The sequence below is a fragment of the Ursus arctos genome, unplaced genomic scaffold (genome assembly GCF_023065955.2).
Source record: "Ursus arctos isolate Adak ecotype North America unplaced genomic scaffold, UrsArc2.0 scaffold_2, whole genome shotgun sequence".
In the NCBI taxonomy this organism is placed as follows: Eukaryota; Metazoa; Chordata; class Mammalia; order Carnivora; family Ursidae; genus Ursus; species Ursus arctos.
In genome coordinates, this window is record NW_026622874.1 from 27,913,772 (window position 1) to 27,925,722 (window position 11,951).

The 11,951-nt window shown below is 41.2% G+C and overlaps 1 protein-coding gene across 8 annotated transcripts in view; it reads right to left on the reverse strand.

Annotated features, from left to right (window-relative positions):
- Positions 1-11,951, reverse strand: part of PROX1 (prospero homeobox 1) — a 56,678-nt gene that overhangs the window by 33,593 nt on the left and 11,134 nt on the right. For all 8 annotated transcript variants that reach the window (XM_057315691.1, XM_057315694.1, XM_057315687.1 and 5 more), the window contains 2 exons: positions 8,127-9,920; positions 1,176-1,281 (listed from right to left, as the gene is read on the reverse strand). In XM_057315691.1, the coding sequence (XP_057171674.1) occupies positions 1,176-1,281; positions 8,127-9,853 (1,833 nt within the window). In that variant the 5' untranslated portion in view covers positions 9,854-9,920. The remainder of the gene's footprint in view (positions 1-1,175; positions 1,282-8,126; positions 9,921-11,951) is intronic.

Sequence of the window (11,951 nt, forward strand, 5' to 3'; positions counted from 1 at the left end):
CGGGAAGAAAACAAGCCTTCCACTTACGGAGCTCAGCCAGGGAAGGAGGAAGAGAAAAGGCTGAAGTCGATACACAATTCAAAAGCAAACAGGAGGGAAAACAGAACTTTTCTTATAAGGCCAAACAAAACATGAGCGGAGGAAACGAAAATGCGTTGGCCTGCAAAAGGGGGCCGGTGTAGCCGCTGGGCCATCAGGCACGAAGCGCTCTGCGAGGAGGGAGCGGAGCCGCAGCAGAGCCTGTCCTGGCAGTTCCTGAGTTCTCAGTGGCAGGAATAAGAACTTTACATATGGGGGTGGGCAGCGGAGGGGGGGGGGGAAGCACCCAAGCCTAATAAACTAATCTCAGCTAATGTAATGTTTATCAAGTTCCTCGGATAATGATACCATGCATGTGATTATCATCATCAAAACCCAATCTATGTTTTAAAAAGTTGCAGATGATTAACACAACATCAAGTTGTTGCGAACAATGACTTAAAACCCACACACAGACACAGACGCGCGCATCCACACGCACATGGAACCAGGAGGTCCCCATATTCTCTAGAATGAGGGAGGCTGCAGCTGTAGGCCGACAGCTTTCATATCCTCATTTGAATAATGTGTCCTGAATCTGTCACTTTATTCATTCTCCTTATGCTCAGTGTACTCTACATCAACAACAAATTAAGTTGTAAATAAGAGACAATCATCACTTTTGTTTTTAAGCAGCTACTGCATAGAGAATTTCAATGTACGCTCCTTTCGACAGGGGGAAAAAGAGGTGCTAGAGTTTGCTTTCATAAGCACAAATATGGGGAAACCAACAGAAACAAAAACAGAAACAGTTTACTGTTGCTGTGGGGAGGGAAAAAAAAAAAAAGCATTCTCTAAAAGCACACCCATCGAGGACCGGCTGAAATTTCTTCCAAGAGGTTACTAAGACATATAAAGACAGAGGCTAAGTTTCCCGGATCACACCGGAAACCACGTGACTTCGGATACCAGCCTCCTGGTCTTAAGGGGCATGTTTGCCTGGCACGGCTTTCAACAGAAGGACAAGTGCATTGCATCAATTATAACACAGGGGTATTCATGGATTGACCTCACGCTCATCTCCACTAACTTCCAAGAGTTCAAATCACGACCGCATGCACAGAAACTGAAAAACGACTGATGGAAAATGTCCTTACCTTCACATCGGAGAAGTAGGTCTTCAGCATATTTGAGCTGGGATAACGGGTATAAAAGAACATGAGCTTCGCTTTTTTCAAGTGATTGGGTGACAATCCTTCCTGCATGTAGGAGGCATTTGGTTAAGGAAAAAAACGTTAAACACAAGCACCCACCACCCACTCCCCAAAGAACCTGGAGGCCCATCAAGCAGCCGGGGGAATTCTGGAAGGTAAATGGCACGGGCCACGGAATCCATTACTACGTTGCTGCCCCTTGCTCAAAATGACCATCGCCTGTCAGAAACTGCCAAGCGTCGTGGTGAGGGTGCGCAAGGAGGCTGCGGAATCTTGGCAGCTCCATGGCGAGGACGGCAAAATGTTCCCCCTGTTTGAGGTCCTTATGTTACCTATACGTTCACTTGTTGCTAAGGAGACAAATGCACCCGACGTGTACTGTACAACTCTCATCGTGAGTTTTTTTCTTCTTTGCAATTACAGGTGTTTGTTCTTCTCTCCACACTCTGCAGTTTACATCAAATTATTATCCTAATGTGCGTGAAAATATAAAATGCATTATTTTGAACACTGTCAGGCAAGCTTCATGCTTTACCTTTTAGTGCTAATCTAATGGAGCATCTTGACTCACTTTCTTCCTCTCTTATTATTATATCCTTTTAATTGTTTCCTTTTAAATAATAGCTAAAACTTGGGAGGGGTAGTTTTGGCACAGAGAGCGCAGGGAGGGGGGTGTCGCTTTTGTTAAAGCACCGATCCAAAGCCGAATACAATTTGCCTCTCCTGGATTTATAGTTAACTCCTTTGAGAGTGGCACGGTGGTTGGGGCTAACAAATCAATAAATGTGGGTTAGCAGATCAATAAACGGCCACTTACCCAAAATAAGAAGGCCTATTTATCTGGAAACATCATTACCTTTTAGATCTGTAAACAGCAACAACTAAAACAGTTCCCAAGAGAATGTGAGGCTAACCATAACAATCCAGGCTTCCTGATTCTCCCCCGGATTCTTGGCACTCCTGGGCAGGCTCAGAGCTGGGATGGCTCTGGTCACATCTGTGCCGCAGCCTGGCCCTGCCATTTCCTCAGCAAATTAATGGCTTTATAATTTATCAGAAATGAAGATGCACGTGGAGAAAATCAATGTGGTCCCCCACAAGGTCAATTAAGGGTCCTTCCTAGAAGCTTCTCTAAGGATTTTCTCTTAAAAGAGAGTATGGGAAAAATAAGGAAGAAAAGAAAATCTGCACTTGTGCACGCGTGTGCCTGCACGCACACACGCTCGCGCACACCCGTTTTACTAAGCAACAAAAAATGCCACACCTGGTGAAAAAAGGTAAAAAAAAAAAATACACGTATTTAGGAAAAGTCAAGGTTTCTAAATGACCTCCGTCAAGAACAGCGTGACCAGTCTTAGGAAGAGAGAGAGCAGGAAGTTAGTAGAGAAGCATAATCATATTCAGACTGATAAGCTCTTGACTACTTATAGCAGGGTGTTTAACCAAATATTCTGCGGAGGATTGGCTCAATTAGCATTCCCTTTAACATCATGGGATGTTTAAAAGATCACCTTGGTTTGTAAATAGAAGTTCAATCTTGTGCTCCCCCCGCCACAGACAATACAGACTGAAGAAAGAAATTTCGATTTTCTGTCTGTAAGCCAAAGCAGCTTAACTGAACTTGTGTTTTTGTTTCAGATCCTTAATGATCACAAAGACGATAATTTATGACTGACATACTTCTTGTGCCAAGGAAAGAGCTGAAAGGCCCTCCAGTAACCTCCATTAGACCGGTAGAGAAGACTAAAGGAGCCCAGCACACTTCAGGACCATCTGTCCAAACGGGTAAGTGACATAATAGTGGCAAGCTGTCTCGTCTTGCCTTGTGATAAGAGTTTTTAGGCAAGTCCAAACTTGAGCAGACATTCTCAGATCTGGGTTCTAGTCTTTTCTTCAGATGGCCAGATGAAGAAACAACCTTGCACACTGAATTACTAGCAGGGGAAAAGTCCCGAATGGTTAAAAATGTGGTCTCCTACAAAACACCCTGTTTTGCTGTGGTTCTCCGTGATAGAGCTACCAAAACTTCCTGACATTTTCCATATGCTTAAATTATGCTTCGATGTTTTTAGCTCTTTTTATTAAAAAAAAAAAACAAACAAACTATCCGTCTTATTTTGATCAGGATTTAGAAGCTTTTTATTTCATGAAAAAAAAAAATTCTGATTCGAGTGTCTCAAGTCCGTTTTGCTTTAAAATGTTTCCTGTTGGTAATACTTAGAATTGATCAGTTGAAATGGAACAGAGAATAAATCTTTATCTCTTGCTCATCGTGTAATTAAGATAAAATTCCCATAAAATATATGTTTCTAATAAACTATTAAAAATAGCTAATGAAACATTTAAAAGCCAACAGTTAGATAATCCTTTTTTTTCCTCCTCAAAATAAATCTGAACTGACCAATTGGTTAATTTCCCTTTTAAGTGCTTGTGCTGAAAAGCAACTGTTCTTCCAAGAAAGCACTAGCTGTTTCCAGGATACTTACACACGCACAATGACTCATGATGGAATAGATTCAGTAAACATACAGCTGTACTGAACACGAGCTAAGCTCCATTCAAGGCCAGGAAAGAAAATGAGCACAAATAAATATTAAGGAGGTAAGGGGGGGGGGTGGGGTGAGGGGGATGGAACGCAAACAAGATCTGTCCCAGCAGCTCATGTGGCTTTGCCTCAATTCTCTTAGCCATAGCTTTGTGAAGACAGATGACATTCAATTCTATGTGTAATGCAAAATAGACAATAACTACTGAAACTTGAGACAGCTGCCAGGTGTAAAAAAAAAAAAAAAAGAAAAAAGAAAAAAAAAGAAAAAGGAAAAAAAAAAGAAAAGATGATAAATCCATAAATTAATGAAAGACATCTGCTCAGGAATAGAAAAGATCAGAGAAGTAGGATACTGCAGCTGAACCTGAAGCCCGGTTCAAACAACCTGAGATTCTGAGTGTTGTCTGTTTACCAAGCACAATATAACCTCACCTACCCAACAGTGGCAGGGGGGGAGCAGGGACGGCAAAAAGGCAAATGCAAGAGCACATTGTGAGGGCTGGAGGAAGCGAATTCTTTTTTTTTTTTTTTTTTCCAATTGAACTCCGAATTGTGGCTAGAGATTGCACCAGCTGGCACTTCCAACCAAATTGGATTGGGTTTACTTACTTACATTTTCTAAAATGCTCTGAAACCCAAAGAATTTTGAGCTGTCTCCTTATGCTCTGACTTGCTGTTTCCAAGAGGATTTCTCCCTCAAGTGGGGAGAGATCGAGACTGTCTCATGTAATCAAACCAACAGAACAAGTTGTTACTCCATTAAGAAGTTGAATGCATAAGATGTGTCACTTATGGAAATTAAAATAAAGAATTTACTTAATAATTTTTTTGGGGGGGTAGGAACTCAGAGTCTCTCATATAAATGCTTTCCCTATGGCTAATACAGCTAATAGAATTACTGTGGCCCCACAAGACTTATAAAAATGTCTATGGATTATTTCACATATTAGAAATTCATTTTTAATCAATGTTTTCCAATTGGATTTTAGTTTCAATTACCAAACAAATTTCCTTTCCTAAACCTGAAGTGTTTTAAACATTCTCCCCAAAAGCCAAGTCGGGGATGCTGGCTGTCACAGGAAACAGGCTCAGTTTCTTCACCTGCACATCTTAACGGCTCATAGACTACTCTCCAGCTTCAACTGGCTGCATGCAAATATCTGAGGCCTAAACAAGGCTATTTTTCTTGAGATGCAAAGAGGATGAATGACAAGGAACATCATGAAGAAAAACAATTGGCTGGCTGTTTCTTTTGGAATTTGAATAAAACTTAATATTTGATTAAATAGATTCATTTGCAAAGATACCGAACACATTTTTTTTTTTTAATATCCAAGACGTGAGCTCCAGGAGCAGATGCACTGACATTGAGTTCAACGCGCACACGTTCACTGCCTCCTTTCGATGAGAAAGGATAACGAGGTAGGGCGTTTATATAGATTACATATGCTTCATGTGCTGAACGTAGAATGGATTTATCTGATAAGCTGGTGTCCTTAATAGTTCTTATCTTGGCTACTTTGTTCAAAGAAGCAGATGATGCCCTTTGAAGTGGGAAAGAATCATTCCTGCAGAATTAAATTATTCATTACTATTTGAAAAGCCATGACTACAAATAAACACATAATAATGACAATCAGAGAGGTATCATTTCATCCCATTTCTACTGGTGTCTATTGAATTTTTTTCTAGGAATAACTGTGCATTCTAAGATGGCCTTCTATACCGAAGTAGACACCACTCCTTAGGATTCCCAGGGAATTCTTTAAACTAAAAGCTTGAGAATTTTGCCTACACGCCATCGGGTAAATCAAGGGAAAAACTCATTGCCATACAAGGATGAAGACAGGAGACAAGGGGACCCAGTCTCCCAACAAACACTCCTATCCTCATTGGCTTCAGAATCGTGTGGATTATAGAAAGGGCTGCTTGCCTATCTTCTTCCTGAGAAAGAATGTATCAGTGGGATAAACCATTAAAAGGACGGCATGATCGAGGGGAAAGAAACAGAGGATAGAAGGCCACAAGGTGGAAAATGTAATCATTAACTGCAACAAGAGGCCAAAATTACTTAGCTCCATGAAAGAAACAGCTCCAGGTGTAAGCAACATTTCGTATGAACACAGGTGTTTCCAAGCCATCCCTGTTGAGCAGACTCTTCTTATATTGGTAGGAGAGGGAAGTTATTCAGCTGAAGAAGCAACTATATTCTCCTTAAAGCCTTTGATATGTATAGAAATAAAAGGAACTTCTTTCAATTCAAATCCTCTAAATTCCTCAGGGGATTTGGAGAGCGTGAGACAATGAATGTAGCCAACACTTAAAGCAATCTAAAAGATTTTTTTCCTAGAAGACCCAACTTACTTAAAAAAAAAAAAAAGTCACAGGAATAATGATCTGGTTACAATGAAAAGTCTAATAAAAAAACAAAACAAAAAAACCCATAAACTGGTTAAAGAGTTTAGTGTGCACTTATGGGACTTCAAAACCTGGTTTCAAATATTCCTCAAAATAAGTATGTCCCTTTCCTCTGAGTGTGTGTGTGTGTGTGTATGTGAGGGGGGGTGGAAGGGAGAGAAACAACCCACCATCATGACTACTGCCTTCAAAATGAAGTAAGATAGCGTCTAGCAATAGGGTCTAGTCCTGGACCTCAGCCTTGTGTGAACCTCAGAAGACGCTCTTCCTCCCAAGGATAGAAAACCATTCCAAGCACTGCATTTTCTTGCTTGGCCTTTCTCATCCCCAACACTATTGGCAATCATTTTGACCAATGTTTACTGCCTGTTTATAATGGTGCTTGGCGCAGCTTTGATTCATGGCTGGTAGATTACATCTTAGGTCTTTGAAAAGGTAGAAGTTAAATCAGCAATCAAACCAAGACTCAATTTCTGTTTATATATCTAAGTCCTCAACATCTTTATCTTCCTTCCTCTCATGACATTACTCTTCCTCACTGTGGAAAGAGACTGTGTTTAAGTACCCCAAGTGGGTCTCATACTCGTGGCTCACCTTATCAGAAATCTTCACTACTGTCCTGAGAGCTGGTTAGAAGAACAGCCTTCCCTACATAGAAAAATGCATTTCCACCATAGCTGGGACTTTGCACTTATGTGGCAGCCTCTGGAGTGGGCTTAGATACTAAAATGTCAATCTCTACTCATCAGGACAATTGCTCAAAATCCTCAATTTAGCAACAGCCAACTTAATTGCTAAATTTTATGTCCATCTGGCAATTGATTATAAAAGAAACATGCCTCTACCTGCCCCCAAATGCTACTATTCGACTACCCCAAAACACCAACAACCACAAGATTTTTAAAAATTTACTGAAAGGACCAATTTACAGAGGGAAAAAAAAAAGTCAGTTAAAAATAGCTGGAGTTCAGGACAGGTCTAATAAAAAATATAACTGGCATCTCTACCTAAAAGTCAGGTTCAAAATATAAAAGGGTCATAAAAAAAAGAGCCATTTTTAAGTCGAATACAGCTGAGTTTTATATTTAATTGTGCTCTCTCGCTTTCCAAAATAATTTGCTTTGTGTATGTTAGGACAAAAGATTTCTGTGTATGGCTGAACAGAGGTTAATCAGGCATAGAGACAGCTGCACCAGACCCAAAGAACAGACCTTGGGTGAACGAGAGAGAGAGAGAGAGAGAGAGAGAGAGAGAGGCCAGTGCCGTCTGAATAAATCAGTACCTGTATATTTCCTTAAAGAAACATCAACAACGACAAACCACATCTCACTTAAAGATTAGAGTCTGACTCCCCCACACCCTCCATTTTTCTTCCCACTGAAGCCTCCCACCAATGAAGTGTTCTTTGTAAGATTTAATCAGTTCTTCTTTACTCGGCCCAGGAGCCTTGCAGATGGTTTAAAGGGAGAATTCTTCTTATGGAATCTTAGGAACCTCAAAACTGACTTTTCTCTTAACTCCATTATAAAACCTAACACCTTAAAAAAAAACCTGATAGAATTCAATATTACAATGAGATTTTTTTTTTTTTGTCCATCTCTGACTCTACTCCTTAAAAAAAAAAAAAAGAATACAGGAAGAATAGCAGAAAAAGCACTGCTGGAAAAGCACATATTAAACACCAGCTCTCTGAGGCAATTAACAACTTGTGAAAGTTGCAAAGATGGGGGTTTCCTGTGAAGCTTTTGTGCAATCAGAAGAGTAGCACGTGTGCTGATAAAAGCCTATTACTCTGAATAATAGGAAAGACTGCATTCCTAAGAAGATACTAATCTGCGTTATTTCTATATATTGTGGAAACCTGACCTTGGGGGAAGACTTTTTTGTTTTGTTTTGTTTTGTTTTCCTCGAAGGGAAAAGAAAAGGATATTGCACTTCCCGAATAAGGTGAGATTTCGGACATGTCTTGAAGATCGCCGCACTCGGACTTGATGAGCGACAGGGAGAGCCCTTCTGCGGTGCTGGGTGGGTGTGCTGGTGAACAAGGATGGTGGCTCAGGTGGTGGGATGACATCTTGGTCCTCAGACTCGTGGTCTCCCTAGTTAAGTCTAAGGATTCAGGAGAGGCTCTGTCTTTTCCGGAGAAGGAGCCGGAGGGAGCACCTAATGGACTCTGAAATGGATAGGCCATCAGGGGAAGGGGGAAAGGGTGGCGGAAGGTGGACGTGGTGAAGCCCGCGGTGGCGGAGAGAGGCGACTGGTGCAGGGGCTGGTGGTGGCCGCCGGCGGGGGGGCCGGAGGCAGCCTGGTCGGAGGAGTTTTTGCGGACCACCAGGGGCAGTGCTTCTGTCTGGTCTGTGGAGCTGGGCATCTGCACGTTGCCAAAGGTGTCCAGGGGGTTCGGAATGATGACGTCGCCAAAGCACTGCAGGCGCTGGTTGGCGGTGTGGAAATTGTGGTTCTCCCCGTTGACGGCGAACCTGGCCTGGGGGATCTGGAGCGGCGGGAAGACCTGAGGAACCTGGCGGGAGGGTTTGGCTGAAAAGACTTTGACCACAGTGTCCACAACTTGCGACATGGCCGTGTTCAGTTCCTGCTTCAAGGTCTCGGCCAAGTGTTTGCCTTCTGGTTGTAAGGAGTTTGGCCCGTGATCTCTTTCTTTGTTGTTGCCTTCTCGCTTCGGCTTGTTTTCCGCCAGCTCCTGCTCCCTGATGAGGGCGCGGGCTCGGTCGATGAACTGTCCGGGGTCCAGCTCGCACAGCTCGTTATCTGACCGCCCCACGGAGTCCTGGGCCCTGGCGTCCAGGATCTCGGAGCGCATGCTGTCTTCAGACAGGTTGCCATCTTCGTCATTTTCAGAATCGGTGCTGTCATAGATTTGGTAGAACTTCTCCTGCAGCTGGCGCAGCTGTTTCTGCATGTCCTCCAGCTGCTGCTTCAGCTGTCGGCGCTCCTCTCGCTTCTGTTCTTTTCGGGCTGAAACCAGCTGCTGGAAACTCTGTTGCTGCTGCTGGGGCAGCTTCTGCTTGCGTTTGTTTTCTCTGTAACTTTCTCGGGGACTCACAGACTGCGGGGCCATCTCTCTTTCATTTTCATTGCCCCTTAATGCCACACTGGGGGAATGGCTCATACCCCGAATGATATTCTCCACCCGGGCGCGCTTTGCTCTCAGGTGCTCATCACATAAGCGATCCATATCAAACTGGCTCATAGTAGGCCTGCCAAAAGGGGAAAGACACTCTGGGGGGCTGTCTCTTGAAGAGTTGCTGCATATATCCTCCTGATGTACTTCGGAGCCTGTACTAGAGAGACCGCTGGCTTGGAAACTGGGCTCCGTGCCACCATTTTTGTTCATGTTATTTTTCAACAGCTGGGAAATTATGGTTGCTCCTGGAAAAGGCATCATGGCATCTTCATACGAGTTCGCCCTCTTCAGCAGCTTGCGGAGTACATTTGACTTTTCCCCATCTGCATGCTGCACCACTGAATACTCGACATCCTGCTCAGAACCTTGGGGATTCATGGCACTAAAAAACGTTGCTCTTGCCTTAGCAAAAAATGCAGATGCTGTCCCTACCGTCCTTTTCACTCCAATGTCAACTCTTCTCCTCTTGGTTTGCCGGCTTAAGAGGGCTGTGCTGTCATGGTCAGGCATCACTGGACAGTTATTGTGCCATCTTCAAAAGCTCGTCAGCTGGGCACAGCTCAAGAATCCCGGGACCCTGGCCAACAGAACAAAAGGACTGATGAATCATTTTCTTTAAATTTCTCCAAATTTCCTGACCTCAATCCTGAATCAAATGCAAAATGCATAGGCTCTGGGATTTATGGCACATTACAATTATTGCAATTTATTATGCACTCTGCTTGAAATGAAACATTTTTAAATATTTCTGCTCCACTGGTTTAAGATGGATTAAGATTAAAAAAAAAAAAAAGCAAAAACTGCTTAAGCACCAGTAATATGATTCTCTTTCACAAATGCTTAAAATGATACTGTTTATCTTCAGAAGAAACAGTAGATTATAAGAACACAGCCTCTGACAACCAATTGATTAAATTTTGGGCATTGAGATTCATATTACAAAAGAAGATGAAAGTGGTCTATACTTAAGAAATAAGGTTCAATTTTGAGGCTGTGTGAAATTTGGATGAAAAATTCCATTTCTGAATTAAAATTACTGTGGTTTTAATGCTATTAAAGGAAAAAGAAGTGAAAATAAATACAAATACTTAATACGTCCCCTTTATTAGTGAATTTTAAAATATTTTTGTCATATGGGAAATGGAAAGGACAACACCCCCATCAGCATCTTTCCAATATAAATGGTCAATTTAACATTGAAATAAATGCACAAATACTCATTTTACAAGTCTGCTTATTTAGCATAGATATGCATTTTTATTAGTAAAATCGCATTTGAAAATGGTATCTGTTGCTATATTTTAACACAAGTGTGAGAATATTTATACATTTTCGTGATGTAAATTATTACAAAGTTGGACTCAGTGCAAAAGAAGGAATTGTCACAGTTTGGAAATCAATATGTGGAACGGGAAATTGAGTTAGGCAAGGGTAAATACATCTTCAGTATTGGTTTGCTTCTGTTCCAATCTGCCAAAATAACACTTCAAATGCCTAAGGAAACTTTAACATACACCATTTGTGAATCGTATTTCTTATGGCAAATTAAAGAAAAAAAGACAAATAAAGGAGAAAACAGCATCCATCAAAATATATGAGAACGAGAAATATCTTCTCTGCATATGAACTTCCATTGTTTCTTGAGGACACAATATAAAAAAAGAATATCCTTCCTTGCATTTTATAAAAGGCACTTGACATATTTTGTGACTTATTACCTAGTGAGGCTAACCCCAAATTTTGTGTCAATATAAGATGCTGTATCTTTTTGCTTACGATTAACATTTTATGAAGAAAATGAAAATATTTTTTTCACACAGGGTTTATCTAATATTAAACTTCACGTTTGCTTAACAGAGCACATCTTCACAATAACAGGGTCTATTGCCAAAGGCAGCGTGCAGAGTGTTTGGAACAGCTCCCATCTCTTTCGGTTCACCTGTAAAAACATCTACGTGCTCCCTAGGACTGCATCTGTGGCTAGTTTTAAAGAATGACTATCCATGCAAATAGGCATAATTTCAGCATGAAATAACCTGTAAAAATCAAGAAAATGCTCAATGCTTAGATGACAATGTGTGGGTTTTTAATTTTTTTTTTTTTAAGCAACAAAGATTTCATCCTGCATTCCTTGTTCCTGGTTTCTATATGAAGATACAACATTTTTTTTTAAAGCCTGTTTTAGAGTATCATGCAAGCAATATGATGCTTCTTTATATTTTTTGTATGCTTAAACATAAAATACTTTTTGTATGCCCCAGGATAAAATTTCCTGAAGTCGGAATGGAAACAGATCTTAAGAACTTCAATACTGGGTTCCAAATCAGTTTCAGAATGATTTTGAACCCTCACACCTCAACAATAAAACTGTGTTCAGAAATACAAAAATGCAATGACAGATATTTCACTGACACGTTAGATCGGATAAATCCAGTGTAGCCATCAGGTGAGAAAAAGAAAAAGACCAAGACAAACAATAAGAGGGATGAATTATTTCAAAGCCCAGAAAGACTTGTACACTGAGGGTAGGTCTTTGCAAGGAGGACTTTTTTGTGTGTCTATCAGCTTTCCAAAAATAGAGTTCATTGCCATTATTTAAAAATTTTAC